This window comes from Olea europaea, chromosome 10 (assembly GCF_002742605.1).
Source record: "Olea europaea var. sylvestris chromosome 10, O_europaea_v1, whole genome shotgun sequence".
NCBI lineage: Eukaryota > Viridiplantae > Streptophyta > Magnoliopsida > Lamiales > Oleaceae > Olea > Olea europaea.
Window position 1 is genome coordinate 328,591 of NC_036246.1, and position 26,577 is coordinate 355,167.

General features: G+C 38.3%; 1 protein-coding gene across 2 annotated transcripts; it reads right to left on the reverse strand.

Annotated features, from left to right (window-relative positions):
• Nucleotides 1–23,432: 23,432 nt before the first annotated feature.
• On the reverse strand, nt 23,433–26,577 carry LOC111400775 (plant UBX domain-containing protein 1-like). Of its 2 annotated transcripts, none has more exons than XM_023028171.1 (7): nt 26,453–26,577; nt 26,142–26,238; nt 25,985–26,053; nt 25,623–25,696; nt 25,376–25,508; nt 25,155–25,259; nt 23,433–23,890 (listed from the first exon to the last, which is right to left on the reverse strand). In XM_023028171.1, the coding sequence occupies exons 1-7, from the start codon at nt 26,471–26,473 to the stop codon at nt 23,694–23,696; spliced, it is 696 nt and encodes a 231-aa protein (XP_022883939.1). In that variant the 5' UTR covers nt 26,474–26,577; the 3' UTR covers nt 23,433–23,693. The 2 variants fall into 2 exon arrangements, with proteins under 2 accessions (XP_022883939.1, XP_022883940.1); XM_023028172.1 differs by having other exon boundaries at nt 25,376–25,505; nt 26,453–26,576.

The window sequence follows — 26,577 nt, forward strand, 5'->3', positions numbered from 1 at the left end:
TCCCTCGAAGTGCCAGATAACCATAGACGAGTCGTTGAAGAAACCCATCGAGGCAGAACCCATTTTTGCCCTAAAAATAGTTGAGCTAGAAGAGGTGGCGGAGGAGGAGGGGGGCCTGTTGTCGAGCTGTTCTTCCATCATAGAGGGTAAGGCTTCAAGTTTTCTAGGGAACAGATCTGATGAGATTCCCTTGGAAGTTTCGGAGATGCTCCCTACTGAGGTTCAGTCGACAACAAGATTATGGTATAAATATTGGATGGAGAAGTACTCCAATTATGCCGAGATCTATGATGCAGTGGACATTATAGAGGCCGGACTTGCCATGCATGCTCGTTCGCAGGGCTTCTTTGTGAATGCACAAATAGACATGATGAGGCACCAAAAAGCAAACAGGAAGTTTGAGCGAATGGCATTTGACGCTGTTGCAGATGCCCAAAAGTAAAAGGACAAGATTGCTGTGGCAGAAGAGGCCCTTGAGGGTTCAAAATTGAAGCACGTCGAACTAGAGTCGGTAATGGAGCAACTGACTTCAGCTAATCGAGACTTAATTGCAGAAATCCACCTCTGCCAGTCCGAGGTAAACTGATGAGTGTAATTCACTCATTAAACCAAAGTTTCTAAATCATGTTTTTTGATTTGTTCTTGGGCACTTTTGAACGTTTTGATGTGGTGTTCATGTTGTTTTGCAGTTTGGACAACTCTCGAGAAAATACCACAATTTGGAGCTTGTGATGAGCAAAAATTATGTTCATTGAAATGAAGCATGAATAAGCAAGTAGTGAAGAAGATCGGAATGGAAAATAGGCTTGGAAAATGAATGGAAGTGTTGCACGGCAGTACCATGGGCGCCACGGTGCCTAAAAGAAACCAATGATCCAGCAGTGGGCTTGGCACCACGGCACTAGACCTGGACGCCATGGCACCTAATGAGAGGAAACAGGAGTAGTAGCACTGGCGCCACGGCGTCGGATCCCGAAATGCATAAAATCTGAATTTATAATCATTTCTCGACCCAAAAATAGTACCCTAACCATTGAGGGCTCCTAGAGAATATAAATACCAAGATAAAGACCTAGATGAGGGGGTTAGACGGCTGAAGAGGCAAGAGGCAAAGAAAGCACCAATTGAGAGAAGATTTACCCGATTTGGAGAAGAAACCAAGCAGCAAACTGAGTTTTTTCTTATCTTTATCTTCTCCATGCACTTTAGTTTGTATTTCATTGCATTTTTCTTCTCTATCATGAACTAAACTTTTAAATCTAGGGTTTGATGTAACCTATTTGAGACATAATTTAATTTCTTTATAGTATTTCCGTTTATTTTTCCAGAATTGATTTGTATTGTTCTTGCTTAATGCTTTCAGTTGCCTGATCACCAATTGAATGAATTGATGCTCTAAATTTGACGCTCGAGAGAGGAAAATTTAGGCATGATCTAAGAACAATATAACCTAGATTTGTAGGTTTCGAGAGAAAGTGCGAATCTTTGAGGGTAAAACAAGAACCAAATGCTTGATAATCTTTATATATTTAATTCGGAATAGAGATATTGGGGTTAAAATATAGAGATAGGTTCTATTTGAAGCTCGAGAGAGGGAAATAGAATTAATTTAGAATTCTCGCCTATGAATTCGGGAAATAGTTGATAGAAATATCTATAGGGGTTGAGAATTATGTCGATAATACGGTAAAATCACTCCCTAAACATTACATAATTCTAATTTAATCTTTAGAAACTGCCTCACTTTCCTTGCATTATTTAATTCATTGACATTAGTTTAGCATTCAAACATCAATTTAACATCCGATTGTCTAGATAAAGTAAATGCGAACACAATTATAGTACTTAGTGGAAGTCGAATATCAATCCCTGTGGGTTCGATACTTTTCGATTCCTTAATATACTACAAAACTTGACTCCGTACGTTTGCGGTTAAATCACGTTACATAAAATGCGTGGCAAGTTTTTGGCTCCGTTGCTGGGGATTGATTCATTCGAATTCAATTGATATTATTGACAATCGGCGTTCATTTTACTTTAGATTTTTATTTCTATCGTAATTTTTATTTTTATTTTATTCTTTTTGTGTCTATCTTTAAGAACTTCCTTGTGGTTATTTTCAGTTGCTTATGCGAAGGGCGAGAAATCTAGACCTACTACCTATTGATCCTGAACCAGAACGCACATTTTGCATTCTCAGAGGCATACAAAGAAATGAATGGGAAGCAATGGCAGAACAGGATGCTAGAGCAGTCAATGGTCAACAACAGGATATAAGGGACTACATCAGACCAGTTGTCAATGAAAATTACTCCGGTATTGCACGCCCAACTATTGCTGCTAACAACTTTGAACTGAAGCCAGGACTTATACACATGGTGCAGCAGAATCAGTTTGGGAAAGCTCCAACAGAAGACCCAAATGCTCATTTGGGGTCCTTTCTGGAGATCTGTGATACAGTGAGAATGAATGGCGTTACTGAAGATGCAATCTGACTCCATCTATTTTCCTTTTCCCTAAGAGACAAAGCCAAGGCACGGTTCCAATCATTGCCGTATGGATCCATCACAACTTGGGAGGGGTTAGCGCAGAAGTTTCTTACAAAACTTTTTCCACCTTCGAAGGTAGCACAATTACGGAGTGAAATTGGGCAATTTCGACAGTCAAACTTTGAACCATTCTATGAGGCATGGGAGAGATATAAAGATCTATTCAAAAGATGTCCTCAGCATGGTTACCCAGATTGGTTGCAGATACAAACCTTCTACAACGGTTTGAATGGTCAGACATGGATAGTGGTAGATTCTGCTGCAGAGGGTGCATTATTATCCAAAACTCCAAATGAGGCTTATGCATTATTGGATGAGATAGCTACTAATAGCTATCAATGGCCGAGTGAGCGTTCAAGTGCAAAGAAAGTTGCTGGCCTATTATCGCCCTTGCAACTCAAATGTCATCTCTCACTAATCAAATAGCTGCATTGACTTCACATGGATCACAAAAGAAATCAGAATCTATTATGGCTACATCCATGCATACCAGAAAGTTGAAGGGGAGAATGAACAACTTCAGTATGTGAATGATCGGAATTTCAATCAAAGAGGAAACTACTCAGGAAACAACTACTATCAAGGGTTCAATTATCAAGGGTTTGAGCGAAAGCCATCACTGGAAGATGTTTTAGGAACCTTCATTTCGGAGACTAGATCGAGGTTCAACAAAGATGAGGCAAGACTTAACAACATTGAGACACATATGACAAACTTGGGGGCTACAGTTAAAAATTTGGAGGTACAGATTAGTCAGATGGCAACTGCAATACAATCTCAACAAAAAGGACAATTTCCCAATGACACAATGGTTAACCCATGGGAACACTGCAATGCTATCACCCTAAGGAGTAGTAAAAGCAATTAAAGAACGCAAGCTTAGAGAGGTTATGGTACCTATATCGGATCTCGTTCTTGTAAGAGAAAAGCAGACTGAAGGGCAGAAAACTGAGGCAGAGGCAACAAAGAAGATGTATAAGCCTTACTCAATTTCATTTCCGAACAACCTACCTATCTTGAAGCCCCCACTACCATTCCCGCAGAGGTATTTGAAGAAGAAGTTTGATGAAAAATTCGCAAAGTTGCTGGAGGTCTTCAAGAAAATCCACATCAACGTTCCCTTTGTGCAGAAACCTTGGTCCAAATGCCTAACTATACCAAGTTTTTAAAGGAAGTGATGTCAAAGAAGAGAAAGTTGGAAGAATTTGAGACTGTTAAGCTGACAGAGGATGTAGTGCCATACTTCAGAAGAAGCTCCCTCACAAATTGAAAGATCCGAGCAGCTTCAACATCCCGTGCAATATTGGTGGTATCACATTTGATAGGGCACTATGTGACCTTGGAGCTAGCATAAACTTGATGCCCTTATCAGTGTTCAAAAAGTTGGGTCTTGGAGAAGTGAATCTCACAACCCTTACCTTGCAACTGGTGGACAGATCAATCATATATCCCAAAGGCATTATTGAAGATGTGTTGGTGAAGGTTGATAAGTTCATCTTTCCAGTGGACTTTGTGGTATTGGACATAGAGGAGGATGAGAAAGTACCGTTGATTCTTGGCCGACCTTTCCTGGCTACTAGAAGAGCATTGATTGATGTGCAAGAAGGAAAGTTGACACTACGAGTTAATGAAGAGCAAGTAACTTTCAACGTCCATCAAGAAAAGAAAGCCCCAGAAAAAGGAACAGTTGACACTTACAAAATGATCCAATCAGTTGAAGTAATTGCAGGAAACGGAGAAAAAGGGAAATTATTTTATGATCTGTTGGTGCAATACATGGAAATTAGTTACTCAACAAGGGATGCATCTATCGATGGTAATGACTCAGGAATGAAGAAAGTAGTGGATTTCATCTTAGCTTAAGAAGCTGACCCACCTAACAAAAAAAAAGAGCTATGTAGATAGGCCTTTGAAACCTCCAAACATTGCCAAACCAAAAGAGGTCTTGAAAGCCATACTGGGGTCAAAACAACCTAAGTTTGTTCACCATCTTACAATGAAGGAGAATACAAAGCCGAAGATAAAGTTCAGAAACAAGAAAAATGTGCCACCTGAGGATCCACCGTAGGCATTGCGGTTGAGTCAAGCTAGTGACAATAAAGAAGCGCTTCTTGGGAGGAAACCCAAGCGTTCTTACCTTTTCACTTATTTTATTTGTTTTGAATTATAGGAGAGTTTATTTCATTTCAAATTTTTCTTTTTCTTTATTTAGGAATTTATCAACCCTACCTCGTCTCCTTTAGGTCTTTGAGCAGTCAAGTTGGTTATTAGATGTTCGAGTTAAGTAACACTTGTTCCATGAATTTAATATCTACATTTTGAATTTTCAAAAACTTGACGTCGTAGAACAATCAAACCAATTGACGAAGAGTAACCAGATAAGTATCAAGTTTAGGGGAGAAACTAGAAGAAGTATCAATCAAGTCCAGCATCATAGCACCAGACCATCATTGGTAATTCAGGGAAGTTTTCCTCCTTTTCTTTTAATTTAACATTGGAGACAATGTTTAGTTTAAGTTTGGGGGTGTATCATAAATTTTCTAATTGCCTACATATATTTTTTTTTTATTTTGTGTGATTTGTGTGCAATTTTTTTAATTTTCTTATTAAGGAGCACTGTTAAAAAAAATCATTTTTTATTTTGCATGCTTGTTGAGTTAGATAGCCTTGCCGATATTGATTTGTGTAATTGAGAACATGCGTTGATTTATGGGTTATGGATAAGTTATGTGCTTGAGTTAGATTTTTGCTTATTTATGTAAAACGGAAATTATTTGTGCACGTTAGTTGATTGTGGCGTTGTGCATGAGTAGGTTGATTCATGTTTATAGGTTAGATTAGAGAACTTAGATGCTAAACCCAAACAACCTTTGAACATCATATTACTTTAAACAAAATAGAGGATGTTTGGTAGATTAAGCTGTTGTAGGGAAACTTGGAGATAAATGTGGATTCCGTGTGTGCTAAATTTTGTGTGGATTGTCTGAGACTAATAGGATGAAAATTGGGTGAAAACCTTAAGTTAGAGGTCGATTTTCGAGAATAGGTGTTTAATAAGGGGCATTGCACTAATCATTGAAAAAAAAAAGATCCCAATGAGGACAACTTTAAAAATTTCATTGTGAATCGTCTCTTCGTAACCTTTATGACTCGAGTGATTAAACTTGTAAGGGTTTAAAACCTGGTGCCCTAAAGTCATCTGATTTGGGAGTCATCGACCTAAAGCTCACTATAGGGGTCATTTAGAAAGTTTAAGGGAGTGACGTTCACACAAAGGGTGTTTAAAAAATAAATTTATATTTGAAAAAAAATAATAATAAAGAAAAGAAATTTGATATCACATGCCTTGATTAAGCCCCGAACACTTGTTTTAGAGGATTAGACCTTTGATAAGGGGTTAGTAACTTGGTTGATTCCTAGAGGTTGAAGCAATAAAAAATAAGGAGAATCCTCATCTGTTGATATGTTGAACTGCAATAGTGAAATCTAACCAAACTTGAGCGGTGTAAGAAATTAGTATTGAAAAATCAACTTTAAAATACACCTTGGAAAGAGAAAAGAAAACAAGTTTGGGGGTGTGGGAATCCCACGAGCGAGGCAAAGAAACATTTGACTTTTAAGGTTGGGAATTGGGTCAATTTATTATTGTACAGCATTGCGCTTAACTCTCCACACACACACCCGCTTGCATTGAATATGTGATAATTTGACTTGTGCATTACAGCTTTGAAGTAATTCATGAATTTGACACTATGTTTTTAATCTTGAGCTATAAAGGCAAGGTGTCTAACATAATGTGTCTTTTAAGTGATTTTGTTTGTTTTAGTTGTGCTTGTGTGTTTTTTAATGATTTTCTTTAGTTTGGTGTTTGCTCGAGGACAAGCAAAGAACTAAGTTTGGGGGTGTTTGATGAGTGTAATTCCTCATTAAACTAAAGCTTCTAAATCACTTTTTTTATTTGTTCTTGGGCACTTTTGAACGTTTGGATGTGCGTGTTCATGTTGTTTTGCAGTTTGGACAACTCTCGAGAAAATACCACAATTTGGAGCTTGTGATGAGCAAAAATGATGATCATTGAAATGGAGCATGAATAAGCAAGTAGTGAAGAAGATCGGAATGGAAAATAGGCTTGGAAAATGAATGGGAGTGTTGCACGGCAGTACCATGGCCGCCATGGCGCCCAAAAGAAACCAATGATCCAGCAGTGGGCTTGGTACCACATCGCCAGACCTGGACGCCATGGCGCCCAACAAGAGGAAACAGGAGCAGTAGCATTGGCGCCACGGCGCGAGACTTGAGCGCCGCGGCGCTGGATCCCGAAACGCATAAAATTCGAATTTTTAATTATTTCTCAGCCCAAAAATTATACCCTAACCATTGAGGACTCCTAGAGAATATAAATACCAAGATGAAGACCTAGATGAGGGGGTTAGACGGCTGAAGAGGCAAAGGAAGCACCAATTGAGAGAAGATTGACCCGATTTGGAGAAGAAATCAAGCAACAAACTGAGTTTTTTCTTATCTTTCTCTTCTCCATGCACTTTAGTTTGTATTTTATTGCATTTTTCTTCTCCATCATGAACTAAACTTTTAAATCTAGGGTTTGATGTAACCTATTTGAGACATAATTTAATTTCTTTATAGTATTTCCGTTTATTTTTCCAGAATTGATTTGTATTGTTCTTGCTTAATGCTTTCAGTTGCCTGATCACCAATTGAATGAATTGATGCTCTAAATTTGACGCTCAAGAGAGGAAAATTTAGGCATGATCTAAGAACAATATAACCTAGATTTGTAGGTTTCGAGAGAAAGTGCGAATCTTTGAGGGTAAAACAAGAACCAAATGCTTGATAATCTTTATATATTTAATTCAGAATAGAGATATTGGGGTTAAAATATAGAGATAGGTTCTATATGACGCTCGAGAGAGGGAAATAGAATTAATTTAGGATTTTTGCCTATGAATTCGGGAAATAGTTGATAGAAATATCTATAGGGGTTGAGAATTATGTCGATAATACAGTGAAATCACTCCCTAGACATTACGTAATTCTAATTTAATCTTTAGAAATTGCCTCACTTTCCTTGCATTATTAAATTCATCAACATTAGTTTAACATTCAAACATCAATTTAACATCTGATTGTCTAAATAAAGTAAAAGTGAACACAATTATAGTATTCTGTGAAAGTCGAATATCAATCCCTGTGGGTTCGACACTTTTTAATTCCTTAATTTACTACAAAAATTGACACCGTACGCTTGCGGTTAAATCACGTTACATAAAACGCGTGGCATAAACGCATTGACGAAGGGAGCTAAAAATTCTGATAATCTATAGAAGATTGCCTTGACTGCCCTAGAAGAGGCTAATAAGGAGAGAGCAGAGTTGAAGGCCCAAGTTGATGGGCTCGCTTCTAAAGCCGCAAGTTCGAAGCAGTAACTTGAGGGAGTAGGTGCTGCGACCGTCGAAAAATATATCGCCCACTTTCATGAAACAGCAGAGTACGATAGCCTAGGGATGTATTGGAGGGTGGTCGCCTACAACGAGGTTTTTAAGAGGCTTGCAGAGCTTTATCCCAAGTTGGATTTGACCTCTGTCAAGGATGAGTTCATTCTGACTGAACCTTCCACCCCTGCCAATGAGGAAGTGGTCGGTGGAGAGGACGTAGATTAGGGCTTTATTTTTGTAATCCTTTATATGGCCGAAGGTGAATGTATCTAGCCCTAATCTTTTTGTGAAAGTTTTATTCATTCCGCACTCACTTCGCTTCACCATTTATAATTTTCCAAATTTGTGATGTGACTTGAGTAATTCGTTGTGTATTTGATCGTATCATATAAATGTTTACTCGGAGAAAATTATGCGGTCGCCATAGACAAACTGACTTAAGTAATTTTCAATATATGAGCTTGTCATATAAACTTAACTTGAGGAAAACTATGGGCTCGCCATAGACGAACTGAACTAAGTAATTTGTAGTATATGAGCTTGTCATATAAATTTAACTTGGAGAAAACTATGGGCTTGCCATAGACAAATTACTTAACTGGTTCGCAGTATATGAGTTATATCATATAAACTTAACTTGAAGAAAACTATGGGCTTGCCATGGACGACCTGAACTAAGTAATTTGCAGTATATTGACTTGTCATATAAATTTAACTTGGAGAAAACTCTGGGCTCACCATTGACAAATTACTTAACCAGTTCACAGTATATGAGTTATATGATATAAACTTAACTTGGAAAAAACTATTGGTTCACCATAGACGAACTGAACTAAGTACTTTGCAGTATATGAGCTTGTCATATAAATTTAACTTGGAGAAAACTATGGGCTCGCTATAGACAAATTACTTAACCGGTTCGCAATATATGAACTTGTCATATAAGTAACGATCTATTGTTGAATGAGTCATTCGCGCAGTGCTAAGAAAAATAGTGCATTTCATTGATGGTGAGAAGTAAACAAAAGTTGGACATTACAGGAGAATAGTGTTCATCCAATCATTGGTAGTACATTTGCAGATATTCAACATTCCATGGATGGGGCTATTTCTTAACGCTTAGGTCTTCTATCTTGAATGTCCTTGGTTGGACCTCATTAGTGATATGGTAGGGACCTTCCCAGTTTGGCCCCAACGTCCAATGCCAAGTTCTTTTGAGGACAAGAAAACCCTCCTCAACGCAAGATCTCCCTGGCGGAACGATTTCCTCTTCACCTTAGCATTGTAGTGCTTGGCCATTTTTCGTTGACAAGAAGCTAGCTTGATTTGAGAGTTGTCCCTCTTCTCTTCGAGAAAATCCAGCTCGCAACGTTGGATCTCCTCATTTGATATCTCATTGAAGTGCAAGCACCTCAGTGATGGTAGTCCTACTTCCACAAGACTCATAGCTTCAACTCCATAGGCCATAAAAAATGGGGTCTCCCCTGTTGCAGTCCTACTGGTGGTACGAATAGCCCACAATACACGGGAGAGCTCATCCACCCAGGCACCTTTCGATGCGTCGAGCTTCTTTTTCAGGATGCCTTTTATGGTCTTGTTTATCGCTTCCACTTGACCGTTAGCTCAGGGTGATGGGAGGAGGAAAAGTGCTTCTTAATCCCTAATTCGTCACACAATTCTCTGACCTTTTTGTTATCAAACTGTCTATCGCTGTTCGATACAACTGAATGGGAGATTCCGAAATTGCAGATGATATTTTTCAGATGAATTTAGAAAAATTGGCCTCAGTGATTTTGGCGAGGGTTCGGCTTTGACCCATTTTGTAATGTAATCAATGGCAACTATGGCGTGGTTGGAGCCTCCTCTCCCCTTTGAGAGAGGACCAATAAGGTCGATACCCCATTTGGTGAATGGCCAAGGGCTGGATACAACAGTGAGTTCCTCGGGTGGTTGCCTCTGTATTGATGAGAAGCGCTGATATTTATCACATTTCCTGACAAACTTCACTGCATCTTTCCTCAAGATCGGCCAAGAGTACCCTTGTCTTAATACCTTATGTGCCAATGCCGATCCAACAGTATGGTTGTAGCAAATCCCTTCGTGGATTTCCTGTAGCACATATTCACCTCGCTCCCACCTGTGCACTGCATGAAAGGCGATGAGAATCCCCTTTTGTAAAGTACACCATCCTGAAGTATGTAGTGGGCTGCTTTACACCTTAATTTGTGAGCTTCTTCTTTGTCTTCAAGAAGTGTTTGATCCTTGAGATAATCCATAAACAGTTGCATCCATAGGGGGGGTTCCTTCGATCCATATAACCTCGACTCTCTTGGATATAGAGGGGTTAGGGAGGCACTCTATGGGGACAACCTTGAGTAGTTCGGAGTCCTTGCTACTAGCCAACTTTGATAAGGCATTGGCGTTCTCGTTTTTGATTCTAGGGATCCGGTTCAACTCGAATCCTTCAAAACATGGGATGATTTCCTTTACTTTCTTCAAGGAGGAGGCCATGCTCTTGTCCCTCATGGAAAAATCGCCTCTAACTTGGCTAACTACCAGTTGTGAATCGCAACTGACCACTAACATTTTAATTTGCATTTCTTTAGAGAGACTAAGACTAGATAGTAATGCCTCATACTCTACGGCATTGTTGGAGGAAATCGAACGTGATGGCACAGTTGAGCTTGTATCCTTCGAGGCTTATCAGAATTACTCTAGTACCCGAGCCAATTTCGTCGGAGGACCCATCAACGAAGAGACTACGGAGTAAAGGAGCCGAAGGTTCTACATCCATGCTATCACCTTGAACTTCAGCGAACTCCGTAATGAAATCTGCTAGCGTCTGTCCCTTTACCGAAACTTTGGGTTGGTATGAGATGTCAAACTTACTCAATTCTACTGCCCATTTCATCAACCTACCCGATGCCTCCGACTTCTACAATATTTGCTTAAGCGACATGCTCGTCAGGACCCGTATAGTTTGAGGCTGAAAATATGGTCTCAATTTTCTAGAGGTCATCATCAATGAAAAAGCAAGTTTTTCCATATCACCATATCTGGACTCAGCTAGCGATAGGGCCTTGCTCACATAATAAATCGGTAGTTGTGTTCCATCTTTGTTCCTTACGAGGACTGAACTCACTGCTTCTGTCGAGACAGCTAAGTAAAGTATAAGGGCTTCTCCTTCTTTTGGTATAGAGAGGAAGGGGGATGTCCCCAAGTGCTCATTCAGTCCTTGGAGAGTCACTTCACACTCCTCATTCCATTGGAACCTCTTTCCTCCTTTGAGGATTTGAAAAACGGGAGGCATTTGTCGGTTGCCTTTGAGATAAACCGACTTAAAATGGCAAGTTGACCTATCAAGATTTGCACCTCCTTGAGCTTTGAAGGGGACCTTATGTTTAGCAGGGCTTTGATTTTATCTGGGTTTGCTTCGATTCCTCGCTAATTAACCATATAACCCAGAAATTTTCCTCAGGCTACGCCGAAAGCACACTTCAGTGGGTTCAGCTTCATCCGATATTTCCCTAATATCTCAAAAACTTCTCTCAGGTGCTCATTGTGATCTACAGTCCTCAAACTTTTTACAAGCATGTCATTGACATATACTTCCATCGTCTTCCCGAGGAGGTCGAAAAACATTGCGTCGACTAACCTCTGGTATGTGGATCTGGCATTCTTCAAGCCGAAGGGCATTACCTTGTAACAGTACAGTCCTCGATCAATAATAAATGAAGTATGTTCTTCATCGGAGGGATTCATAGGTATTTGGTTGTACCCTGAATAGGCGTCCATGAAACTTAGTAACTCGTGGCCTGCAATGGCGTCTACAAGCTGATCGATTCTGGGAAGTGGGAAACTATCTTTCAGACACGCTTGGTTGAGGTTCAAAAAGTCTATGCAAACTCTCCATTTGCCATTATACTTCTTTAGCAGGACCGAATTTGATATCTATTTTGGGTAGACTGCCTCCCTAATGAACCCATTGTCCTTCAATTTCTGAACCTCTTCTTTCAAGGCTTCATATCATTCCAGGTTCAAGGCCCTTCACTTCTGTCGATAGGGGGTGAATTTGAGGTCGATGTTGAGGTGATGGCAATTGACTTTGGGATCGATGCCCACCATGTCACCGTGTTTCCAAGCAAAGATATCTAAGTTTTTTAGAAGGAAGTTCATTAGCTTCTGCTTGTCTCTTAAACCCAATTCATTTCCCACCAAAAGTGTCTTCATGGGATTGTCGGGTCTACTTCAAAGGGTTCCAATTCTTCGACCGGGGCAACCTGTGATTCTACTTCCATTATCCTAGGGTCTAGGATTGCCTCCATTGCTTGTAGTTCGGGAGCGGTTCCTTCTGTGGCAGTATCTATCATTTCGATGTCTCCCCCTTCTTCAGGGGTCGGCCCTTCTTCAAGTGCGTCAAGCATTTTTGTGTCTAAGAGGACCATGTTCACGTTTTGGGGTTCGGACTTTCGCAGAGAACTAAGGTAGCATTCCTCAACCCCATCAGATCGCCTCAAACCGTTGCAATACCTCGTTCAGTAAATGGTGTATAGATGTTACCGCCCAGAGTTCTTTCAATACAGGTCATCCTAGAACCCCATGGTACGCCGACCGTGGTCCACTACCAAGAATTCCATCAAGTGGTGAGCCATTAATGAGGATGCTCCCATTTCCATAGCCAGTGTAATCCTTCCTCATGGAACGATGTTGTCTCCTGCAAAATCGTATAAGGGTGCTGTCATTGGGGTCAAGCCATGGGTAATCTGCATTTTGTCATAAGTTGCTCTAAACAAGATGTTGACCGAACTCTTGTTGTCAACAAGCTTGTGACTTAGGCCATTTCTGGCGATAATGGCTCGCACCACCAAAGCGTTACAATGGGAGTAGTGCACACTGACAGCATCTTTCTGGGTAAACGAAATTGGAGGAGTGGTGTCGGTTTCGCAGGGGTTACTGTTGACCAAGTAGCTTGTCATTGGACCGTCTTTGGCTTTCCTGGCGTAGTTTCTTTGGGCATTGCTTGATTCGCTTCCCATATGATGGCCTCCAACTATGGTGTTAATTTCCCTAATGGGTTCATTTTTTGCCCTGACACGAGGCTCCCTCCTTTGCTTTTAAACGTCTCTAGGCATTCTCCTTTCTTCATCATCCGACTGTCCTAGGGACCGATCTCTTTGGGTCCTCCTCGCTTCTACTTATTAGGACCCTTGCTCTTGTCTTCTTTGAGGGATGTCTCTCATGTTTCTGTGATCGGTACCCCTATCACCATACTGGTTCGACTATTCTTCATTGTGGATCTTCGTCAAGCAATTTGCGATGTTGTGGCCGTAGGTCCGATGATATGCACAATACGGTTTTTTCTGGACTCATGGCCTTTCCCTCGACCTCTTCTCCTTGGTTGACTCATTCGCGCTTGCGCATCGGGTCCAACTTCTTCATAGGCCAGAGATGGTACTATATTTAACGTGGAGGTTGCTAGAGCTTGACCTGAAGTGGGGGCAATTATCGGCCCGGCTTAGGTCCATTGTTGGGTTACCAAGTGCGATACTGGACCTCGTTTCTACCTCTGTGGGGGTGGAAGTCCCAAAGAGGTTCGATTGCGATGGTTGATTAATTCCTCGTTAACTATTTCCCTCCTCATCATTTCCACTAGAGCATCATAAGTAGTCGGATTCTTGTTTCGCACATCCCTCCAAAAAAGGGTGTTCATGTTGGCCTCCTCCCAGGGCTGATAGAGCCTTTTTGTCAGTTACTTGTTCACAGTAGGTATTTCATCTGTGAACCTTGCCAAGTAACTTTTCAAAGTTTCTCCAACCTGTTTCCTCATGTCCTGGAGCCTTTAGATAGGGGCATCGCCTTCTTTGCTTGCTAAGTATTAGTTCAAGAACGTTTTCTTGAGGTCGGGCCAACTTCTAATGCTGCCAACCGGGAGGCGACTATACCAAATTTCAACCGCTCTTGTTAGGGTCAAGTGGAAAACCTTGCATTTCAGCGCTGGCGAGGCTCTTCTGAGAGACATGTGGGTCGTGTAGTTGTTTAAGTATTTCGTCGGATCCTCCTTTCCTTCATATTTGGGTATCTTCGGGAGAATAAAGTGGCTTGCACTTCGACATTCCTCAATTCTCGTGAAAAAGGGAGGCTGTCATCATCATCATCCAGCTTCGATTTACCCTTCTCCGCCTGATACCGAAGCGGATAGGACGTTTCAGCCTGATTTTGTAAGTTTGCAACATCCATTCTTTCCCGCCTATTTCTAGGCGGTCTGACCTCCTGGGGTTCGAGCCCTTGGGTGTATTTCGACTACCTCTGGGTGGGTCGTGATTGTTGTGGCCTAATTCTAGTCCTCATCGGACCGATTCGATCAAAGACACTGGCAGATCTATGTGTTCCCTGCTCTTGGGCATACTCGGGAGGGAAGTTTTCTTCCTGTGGCAAGTTACCTCTGGTTCCGATCGGAACATAACTGGAGATCATATTCGTGCCCACCTCCCTCTCACTTGGGCTTTGTTCTTTCATGTGTTGCATGGCGTGGGTCCCGCACGAGTTTCTTGATAGAGAGGTTCTTAGTGAGGAACTTGGCATCCCACTTGTCCTTGTATCTGCATAAGCAATTGCTGCATTGTAGCATTCTGTTGGGCAATGTCCCTCATGTTAGCTGCCATCTCTTGCACTTCCCTCACTAGACGCGTAGTGGTCTCACCTCGTCTGTGTTGGTGGTGAGGTTGGCGGGTGGTGACATTAGTAGGGAGAACCTCTTCTTCATAGACTTCCCGTCGGTGTTCCCTACCGTGGGAGTCGTAATGACTAGAACTCATGGGATGTCGCTAATTACACTCTGGGTGATAATTTCAAATGTGTTGTTTTGGATGTTCCCTTCTCCCTGCCATTCTTTTTCAAGAAACTGGACCTTTCTTCAAGGTCTAGCCGGAGAAAAAACTTGTTTCAAACTGGCTTCTACCACTGGGATGTTCGTGGTTAGAATGTGTGGTTTTCCACAGACGGCGCCAATCTGTTGACCTCAAAAAGTGTACCTCCAGGTGGCCAACAGATCCTGAGACATTTTCACGTCTTAACAAGCCATTTTCCTACACACTAGGACAAACCATTAGACACACGTGGCCTTCTCCGGTAGGGTGGAGCCGACCGCGCGTACTCCGACGGTCAAGTCAGTTGGGGAAGATGTATGTGAGTGTGGGAGAGCTTATAACATGAGCCTCCACTATCAAATAAAGGGGGTTGAATTCAGGAGTAAAGAAAATGTAGAGAGAAAAATTATAGTATCAAAGTCTAAACTTACATTACCTCTCACTGACACTAAGTGTGAGCTTTTATAGTATGGGGTAGTGGGTGAAGACCGTTAGATGAGGAGACAGGTGACCTCATCCATGTGGGCACAACCTCCCATCATCATAATAAATCAATCATAAGACTTGAATGGTAATATCAACATGCCTTTCAGAATTCATAGCTTGCTGCCATAGATTCAACCAACCAGGCTGGCGACGGAGCGGTGTTAGGGAGCAATCAAATCAGTCGTGTTACTAGAGCTGATTTAGGAGATATCCTGTCAATCAACTTCTTTATTGATTTCATTGCTTTCACCTGGGTTCCTGTATGTTGGTTCACCCCACTGGTTTGGTTCTGTTGGTTCAGATAAGGGTGGGTTCGGTTAAGGAGTTCATCATTTAGTTCATTATTCCATGGGTTCGGCTAGGAAGGGTGCGAAGTGCCTATGGTCTCGCCTATCACGTGGCGTTTTTGGGCCCTGTAACGAACGTGGTATAACATATATTATCATCCTCGGCTGTATATTATCCTCCTCCCACTATACAAACGTAGTTTATTTACTTCATGAAAGCTGTAGAATCTGAAATCGAAGTATAATAGCTAAATTGAAGGGTGGAAATAAGGAAAATGTCGCGGAAGGATGGCTACTAAGGTGTATTTTCGAGCTCATTATAATAATCCCTATCCTATCAAACCCAAAATCTTGACCCAATATAACACTCCATTTGATTTTAATTGTACACATTTAGGACATAAAAAGATAAGGTGTTTTGTAGCCACGAAGGCAACTACGATGGTCAAGAAGAGAAAATAGCTATGGAGCACAAAGCAAAGAAAAGAGGGAAGCCGTTTTCTTCAAGAGACAAGGGCAATACCACATGTGAACATCAAGACCAAGGCAACAATATATAGGTAACATTAGGTATGAGATTGGGTCAAGTCCAATCCAATATATAGACCAAGTAAACCGAGTAGTAGGTCAATTCTCGTAAGCCTTTCAAAGGAGAGGGAAGGGCCATGAGCATCTCTAACTAAAATTAGGTCACTTCAAATGGCCCCAAATAGTTTTGGGTCGAGTCGTCAATTTTAGGTGTCGATATTTAATTTAATCATTTGGACAATGCTGACTAAAAATTCCAATGAATAACATCATTCCCCAAAATTTATTGGGTATCAAAATTCAACAAATCTCCACCTTGATACCCAATCAACCTGCAGGTAATCAAAACACAAATTTAATACTTGTATAATCAAGATAACCAATAAAATTGGGATCATAGATCTTACTTCGTGTTTTGGACCCGAAATACATATCATACGTGCTTTACGTACTCACTAGAACTAAAGTCACAAACAAATACTCAAGTAGAAGCAAATAATCACAGTAAACATTCAAGAGCAATTAATCATGTGATGGAAATATAACATAGAATAACCCACAAATCTTTTCAAAAAATACATTAAAACAAAGCAACAGATTAATACTAGGTTAATCAATATACGGTCAACACATATGCAACAAATGCATAAACGACCCCCTGAAAAGATCTCACCACACATATCCTATCACATTCCATGTTGCTCATACCTCAAGAATGAAAGCCCAAGTAAAACTAACCAAGAGGGGGTGAATTGGTTATTTAAATCTTTTTCAAGAATAAGTGCTAATATAAAAAATTTGCAAATAAGATAAAGAGCAAGCAAGATAACGATAACGTTGAAAAATAACAAGAGAAAGGGCTAGAGGATGCAAACGATGTGTTATGAAGGTTCGATCCAATCATGATCTATGCCCCCCGTTACCAAGCTCTCCGTCACGAGCAAGGCCTTTTTCACTAAATATGATTGACTTATGGTGCAATCTAACCTTCTACAAAGCTTTCGATGACTTCCAACCAAGGAGCACCAATCCTTTTACAACGTTGAGTTTTCTGGGACCTCAACACGGCCCACAATCAAAAAATAAGAGAATGAGATATTATAAATGAAAAACTTCTCTCTTAATAAATGGAACGATCACAATTGAGTATTAAGAGAGAAGTATGCTTAACACTTCAATAGATTACGATGAGTATAGCTCAAGTGTTACTTTGAAAAACTTGAGATGAAAGACTTATAATAATTTTGTTCACTCAAGAGTTTTTTAAGATGTAAATAATTTGATCTTCTAAAGAATTAAAAGAGTAGTTGAAATCAATAAAAGCCTCACTTAATGCTTAAGAAGGGTTGGTGCAAATGAGAAAATGAAGAGGTATTTATAGCAGTGAAATCGCCAAAAAAACTGTCCTACCGGACGAGGTGTATCGGACGTCCACTATTGTACCGACAATCCACTAGCCGTTGTTTTTTTAGAAGTTGGAACGGTTAAATTTTTTTACCGTTTTTCTATCGAATGTCCGCTACGGCAGAAACCAATTTTCTCTAATCTTTTGATAAAAGTAATACTTTGAAAAATATTTATATATGAGTTTTCAAGATAATTGTCATTTCATGGAATAAGATTGATTCCGTTATCTTGAAAAAATATTTTGCAAATGTTTTGGTGAAATAATAAATTTTTGCATATAAAGTCGACACTCGAGCCTTTTTTACGATATATTGCCAAACTATTGAAGCGTATTACCTTTACATATGAGATTAAAAGTTCCAAGTCTATTATCTTCAATTTGGCCGTTTGTCTTGACATGCATGCCATACTTAGACTTTTCCACCATGTTGATTTTCTTTTGATCGTCGCTTTGCCTCTTCAAAGTTTGGTTTATATGTTGTCTATCAACACTAAAGTAAACTTATTAGAAATAAATGTGATTTGTTTGTGATAATCAAAACGATAAGTCAACCATAGATAACAAAGAACACATATCTCCTCTCATCGCCCACTATGCTCACTATAATAATCACTTAACTCATGTCTAGCTAGTAAATCACAATAGATCCAAAGTTTTCAAGATTATCCTCTATCATTACGTCAATTCTCCCAACCTAAGTAGATAATCGGTCTCCACCTAATAGAAGTAATAGAAGCATCTCTCTCACATTTCACCTAATCAGGGTTTTTACAAATTAAAAATTCCAATATTTAATTATCTATCCACTCGCGATCCAAATGTCACACTCCACATCCCTGATAAAAACGACCAGTGTATCCCTAGAACTCCACATCATCGAGAGACACACAACATATTTGTTGCTAATGTATCACAACTCACTATGCATATAAACAATTACACCAAGCAATTGAATAGCTCTCAAATTCATGCAAATGTATGTAACAAACACATTGAAATGCAGCATATAATTATGCAATAGAATTAAGCAATCAAACATATGCAGAAAGGGTTACACACAGACGTTTGTAACTAGATTTACTCTCAATAAACCTCACTAGGGGTCATCACTCGACCCTATAGCCACAATGTTTATCCTTTTACTTATCTTCTCTTTGGGACAGTCCCTGATAAAATGTCCAGACTTACCACAACTGTAGCACTATCTGTCACTAGATTTGTCATGTCCTTTCCCCTTCTTTTTATCATCTCGATAACTCGAATTACAACTATCTTGAGTTTTACCCAGATTCATTTGCTTAAACTTTATTCTACTCATCATCATATGTAACTCACCACTCTTCTCATCATCTTTTTTAGCCTTAATCTCCATTTCCTTACTCTTAAGGGAATATATGACAATCTAGGGTGTTAAGGTGTCCGTACCATATTTAATTGCATTCTTAACCTCTTTATATGAATCAGGTATTGAGTTAAGCAAGATAATAGCCTTATAAGTTTCAGACACATTTTTATCATAATTAACAATACCTTGAATAAGATTGTTAAAAATATTTAAATTGTCATCAAGATCCTTTGAATGATCCATTTTAAAATTGAAAAACATTTCAAGCAAGTACAACTTATTTGGAGTAGGTTTAAGTAAATATAAGTCTTTCAATTTTTTCCAAAATTTTTTTGTGGTATCAAGTTTATCAACCTTTCTCAAAACAGCATTTGACACATGTAAAATAATGAAAGTGTAAGCAAGTTCGTCATATTCTTCTTTTTGTTCTTTTGACAAATTTTAAAAAAATTACCATCGATGGCTTTTGAAACCTCTTATTGAACCAAAATTTCCTTAACTTTTGTTATCAAATTGAAAATCACCTCTCCCATTGAAAATTTTAACTTCAAAATATGAAGACATTTTGAAAAACAAAACAACCAAAGTGCACAAAATAGGTCACACAAAGTAATTCTAAGGCCGTAGTATACACCGTTCTAGATTTTCAGGGTTTCGTAAGATTCACGATCTTAGATCAAGGGAATATTCAAACAAGTCAAGTTTATGTATTCTAACAGAATAATTAATACAACATAAAGGTATGTCAAAAAATTCAAATTTTCACACAATGCAGTCTTACACAGTGAGTAGACGACGATTAGAGTATAAAATCAATTACCAACTTGCAATCAAATTCAACACTTCAAATATGGCAAATAATTCTAAATTTCTAGTACAAGCAATGATTACCTTTTACGGTAGCCCAATCATAATGTCGACCCACAAAATGACGCGTTAATGCTGAAATTTAAATGGATAAGCCAATTTATCGGAGCGGACCAATCCGAGTCCGTAAATAACAAGAGATACAAGTTTGTTACTTTAGGACCATCACTATTCATCCTAAAGTCTTAGCAAAAGCAGCAACGCAATCAGGCAAATTTCAGATCCCGAGCAACCAAGGACGAAATTATCTAGATTTTTAACAATAGAACCCGAAGTAGAAAACTAATAACACCAAAAAGTTAGAAAAACAATAAGGGTCAAACTTCCTGAAGAAAGCTTCCTTGGACGATACTGGACTCGCCTCCTTGCGTCGGTGTTGGAATCTCCATGCACCATCGTTGTTGGCAGCTGTCACCCAGCACTGTTTCCATCTGCAAAACGAGAATTCGGTCTCCATTTCACCAAATGACCTCTAGATTGGTCGAAAATCAAGATTGAAGGTTCGACTTTTGGGAACTTTTGGACAGTTTCGATCTGACAGATTTTCTACTTCAATTTTGGCAGAATTTCGATCAAAATCTCATCACCATTGTGGCTCTGGTACCAATTGTCGAGGAATGATGGCCATCAAGGTGTATTTTCGAGCTCAGTATAACAATCCCAATCCTATTAAACACCCAAAATCTCGACCTAAAACTTTCAACTAGTCCATACTCTGTTTGCTTTTGATTGTACCAACTTAAGACACAAAAGAGAAGGTGTTTTGCAGCCATAAAACCAACCACAAAAGTCAAGAAGAGAAGGTAGTCGTGCAGTACAAAAGAGAAAAGAGAGGAAAGCAGTTTTCTTCAAGAGACAAGGACAATAATACACATGAACATCAGGACCAATGCAACAATATATAAGTAACATTAGGTATAAGAGTGGACCAAGTCCAATCCAATACATGGGTCAAATAAAACGAGGGGTGGGTCAATTCTTGTAAGCCTTCCAAAGGAGTAGGACAAGCTAAAATTAGGTCATTGTAAATGGCCCCAAATAGTTTTCGGGTTGTGTCATCAATATTAGGTGTCAATATTTAATTTAGTAATCAGGACAATGTCGACTGAAAATTTCAATGAGTAATATCATAACCCAAAATTTATTGGATATCAAAACCCAACAGAAAAGAAGGTAGAGGAGATGCCAGATAGAAGAAGTAAAAGAAAGTCAAAGGAAAGCCCTAAAGAAACCCCTCAAAAAGACAAAAAATCGTATGTGTAAGCAAAAAAATGTTTGCAAATAAGGCATAATTTATTTTTTTTTTTGTTCATTTGAGTTATATGTATGTAATTCAAAATTGATGGATAACAAATATTGCAAGTGTATTGGACATTTGTGACATTTATTCGATTCAATTTTAGTAGCTAATGAAATGGGTGAGGGCTTCCATTTGAAAGTATTGTTTTATAGAAATTGATATTTTTTCTATTAATAAATGATTAGTGACCTACAATATGTTGTATGTGACCTACCAATCCAATTGCAACCATGGTTTTTATGGATTTATGAATTAAATGAATATCATTTTCTGTATTCGTGACCTTATTTACATGATTATATACTATTATAAGTATTTGTGACCCGATTTAGTTTTCTTTTCCAATATGTGACCTGGTTGTATACAATTTATGTATTTATGACCTAACTTACCAGATTGTCCGAGATTCTATATGTCTGTGCCTAGATTTAGAGGGTGTTTGAGCCCCAATTTTATGAAAAAAATGCATTTTAGTACAGTAGATTGATGGAAATGTGTGGTTGAAAAATAAGGAAAAGTTTTTTTATTTATGTGTAATATTTTTTAATAAAAAATGTGCGATTGAAAAGAAAAGAGAGAAAAATATATTTTGAAAATAATGAGAATCAAACAAGGCCTTAGTTTACGTTTCCAATATGTAATCTGATTGAAAACCATTATTTGTGACTTGATTTACAATCTTGTCTATCATTATCAGTATCTGTGACCTCATTTATTGTACCATTCTAGATTTGATTTTAATATATTTTCATCAAACACGTGATGCAGGTGTGGAACTTCAGCACACCACAAGATAGTTTGTTTTGAGGAAGAAATTACTATTTTCATAAGAATAGGTATTCTGACGAATCTTAAAATACAACAACGTGAAGCCAAACGACGTGGGAACATGCTTCGTGCAATATAACCACACTGTTCTATAAACATGAGGAGATTAGAAAGTCGACAAAACGGAGGAACCTTACAAATGGGGAGAGATAGTTGAAAATACATTCGAAAATCAAGATGATAAAGGGATTTGTAAAGTTTATGAATACTAACTTCATTTTATTTGTCCTTTTTAATATTGTGCGTGATGGAACTAATTGTAATGGAAATGAAACTATTGTTGTACAATGAGGAGTTGAAAACTTGTTTAGTTTAGTATTTAAGCAGATGTTTGAAATCTTATATTACTCTATTGTCATATTTCATTTGCACTTGATAAATGAAAGAGGTTTTTGGTACAATTGCACAGGTCACATATTATAATATATTGGTCACATATTTCTATCATTAGGCCACACATTATATTACACAAGACATATGTTAAACTACTCAATTCACAAGTTATCTAGCATCTTTTAATCTGCACATGTCATAAAGTAACTTTATAGGTCACAGATTGTTATCAAATGCTCTCTCTCTCTTTCTCATACACACACACGCGCGTACACACACACACACAAAAGTTATCCTACTCAGTTTTGAACAAACATTTACAACTAATTCATATTTATAAGTCACAGATTATGCTACTTATTTCATTATACACAAGTCATGGAATCCAATGCAGTGGTTTCATATTGCTGTCATTAGGTCACAAAGTATACTACACAAGTCACAGTTTATTATACACATCTCATGGGTTGCATAGGTGTCTGTCCATGGGTCACGATTTACTAAATTGGTCACATATTACAATATCAAATCATAAATTATGCTTCATGTGTCACATAATATTAATTGGAGGTCGCATATGAATTGTTAACACCACATATTAAATATAAATTTTCACGTGTCTCTGAAATGCTAACATATCACAAATTGATGTGCTCTTACAACAGATTCATTGTTTACAAGTTAAATGTAACGAAAAAGAGGTCACGGGTCAAAGTTTATTCTGCAAAACTTACATGTTGCATAGTTATCTGTCCATAGATCACAAGTCCACTGAATTAGTCACATATCACAATATCAAATCATAGATTGTGCTTCATATATTACATGATGTTAATTGAAGTTCACATATGAATTGCTTATTACAAATGTTCACGTGTACGTAAAGTGCTAACAGGTCACAAATTCATTGTTTACAAGTTAACTATAATTAAAAATAGGTCATAAATAATATGCACAAATTAAAAGACATTGTGCACATCTCACTAATTCATCTGAAAATTGATTTGCTGCATACTTAATATCTGAGATATGATTGTTTCTCTAACTTTTTATTATTTTAAGCAAAGTCAACCGGCTAAATCAGTTTTGTTCAACTGACTCACGGTTGGTAGGACAGTATGTCAATTTCCTGAATAACATACATCTTTAATGACCTTTGACAATTTTTATCTAAAATAAGTATGCAAAACAGATTTTATCTGACAATATTCACATTATGAAACAATGATGAATAACAAGTTGCTTTATTACAGAGCTTAAAATCTCAAACACCTCGACAGAATAGCGAATTGTTAACAATTTTGTGAGACTCAAATTTCATGCTCCCATAAACATGACCAGTGCAAAACATTTAGCCTGCCTATCATAACATGTCAGTGAACAACCAGCAACAACAGATTCGTGGAGAGGAAGAGAAATTATCGCCTAGTGAAGCCAGCCATGTCACATTTTCAACCATTTCGGCTTGATCTTCTTCTTATCAGCAGCAGGTTTTACCTCAGGAACAACAGAGGAGATAGATACCGTGGGTTCTGGTTCCTGTTGAGAAGCTTCTGCCTGCTCTTTGACAAATTCCAGACCTAGCATTGACATGACATCCTCCTGAAGGAAGGGGCTTGATGGTGCAGAACCATCTTCACCTGAAAGAAGAAGTCGTTAAAATAAGCACAGGTTGTTGGTAGAATGACGTCCTAGAAAAATGCTCTGACGACTTTAATAGATGCTCTGTGTGTATGGGCAAGGAAGGGGGTTTTTGTCACCCAAAAAAAACCAAAAAAATAATAATAGTTAAGACTCACCTAGTTGGTGGACTTATACACTAATTTGCAACATTCCTTCTCAGTCGACATGCGAAAGTTTAGTACTAGAATTCTAGTCACGGAACCATTTTCCTCAAAAAAAAAAAAAAAAAATTTTAGGTCAACAAACTTCTGAGGATTAATGGCAGGAGGGGGGATTGAAGAAGAGGCAAACTGGTACTCTGGTGCTTTCAATGAGAATTACTTTACTTGCTCAGTTATCCCCTGGAAGCTAGATCAAGCAACTTCTGCTGGGTGAAACTGGCCAAAATGAAATACAATGTGTTTTGATTGTCTAAAAAAGTTCGGATTATTACATGCATAATGCAACACTCAACAGTCAATATTACTGTGGCTGCCTACAATAACATTGACTTGAAATACTACAACCACCCTATGTACCATTGCTCGAGGGTTTTCATGTAATAATGTGGAATGGCTTTCTCCTCCTTTTCTATGAGGAATCTCTTCCAGAGCACTCCCTTTTGAGGTTTTGACTGTGTACCCAACATAATCTCTAAGTTGTCTTGTTATTCTAGGATTCTTCATATGGAATGTTGGGAGAAATTATAAGTTGTTGAAATTGTACATTACTAGAAATGAGTGACGGACAAGTGGGTTGGATCCTACAAAACGTGTAGTTAATTATATAACTTTTGTAATTCTATACCATATCATCAATATTACCCTTTAACAATTACACAATTATTGTCATTGCTGCCTTCTCATACCCACAGATGTTGCAACAACAATCCTCGACCATATGAGGTGCAGTTTAAAGTTTTGTTTCAATGATAAGCTTTAGATTAATGAGACATAGAAACCTTTTTTAGCAAAACCAAACAGAGGCTACTTATGACAACATAATGCTAGGACCATATTAGTCTTGAATACAACATAAAACTTTTGAGACCCATAAGTCAGTATTTGACTAAGCTAAATTAAAAGCAAATGAAAGGTGTGGATTTTTTTTTTTTTTTATTTCTATTATTATTATTTTTTTGTTGGGGGGATGACATATATACTACAGAAGGTCATCATCTCATGATCTTTGGGCATATCATTTTTGGTTTTCCCTGTAGAAAACAGCACAATGTGCACTGACCTTCTGGCATATCATATGCAAAATACACAATTGCACCAGGTACAAAGCCAGCAGAATAAAAATCCTGTGATGTCTCCTTTATTTGCTTTTTGGGAGGTATTGTATCTGAAAATATATAAAAGAAAAATGAAAAGACCTTAAGCTTACGCCTTGGTATAGTCTTCAGAAAATGTAAAACAAACTTAAAAATATATATGACTTTGAGTTGAAAATGTCCTGACATAGATAAAAGGGCAATTCTGGATGAGCAACCACTTTCATGAGAAGATCAACTAGACTCTGAATTGTTTCCGATGCATGAAATGTGGCCTCTAATGTGTAATTATCAGGAAAACGAACTCTGATAACAGCCTGCTACTTAAAGAGAGTGAATTTTGTAAGATAATAAAAATCTTACTAATTTTAGAGGAAAACAAGCTGCAAATAAGCTTTTAAATTAGCAGGAAATAATCATTTCCATGTCCTTACCATCGTTATCTTTGACCTGCGACTGCGAGTAGCTTCTTCTGCTTCACGAATCTTTCGGGTCCTCAAATATTTATCTTCAGAGGTTACAAATCATAAATCTACAGATACTTAGCTTCTTTCGGTCAAGTTGCAAGAATGTATAAAGGAACCAATAACTGGAGTTTTTAAAGTCTTCAAATATTTATCTTCAGAAGGTATCAAATAGTACAAATAATTTTCAAATCATAAATCTATAGATACTCATCTCCTTTTCCTTTTCTATACGAGTTGCAAGAACATACAGAACAACCATAGTTCGGGATTTATTTTGAGAGATATTCATCTGAATACAAAGGTAGTTTTCTCCACGTGTTGGTTGTTACCTTCCTTTTTAGTAGCCATAAGCCGATAATAGTCCTCTGCTGTAAAATCATAGAAGTCATCTGGCTCCTCTAAAATAAGTGAAAATAGAACCATCAAACTTTTTATTATGTCAAAAGTTTTAAGGGAAAAAACTGTGAAACATCAGTTGGATCTTACCAGTGCTGGAAAAATCACTGGTGTTTGCAGAAGCCGTTAAGGTTTCAAACACACGGATATGCCACCCATATTTTTCTTTGGCAGCTGTAAACTTTGCCTGAATAGCCACAGAAGAAGAACTTATTCCCACAGAACCACAGAATCGAGAATTTGCACCGAAATTGATAATTAACCAATAAATTTTAATCAAATGAGAGCAAAAATCAAGAAATCCTATCACGGATTATTCATCTCAATTAGAAAAAGTATAATGCGTCCCCGATACGCATGCTATATGTATTAGAAATTTTCAAATCTTAAAGAAATTCTACCTCGATAGATTTGGAGTCCATGAAGCGAAAAATGGTAAAATCTTCCGCGCTCCGAAGCTAGTGAGATATCAATTTTCATCCCCGAATTGAGCGATCTCGAATCCCATTTTTCTCTCGGGTTCTCG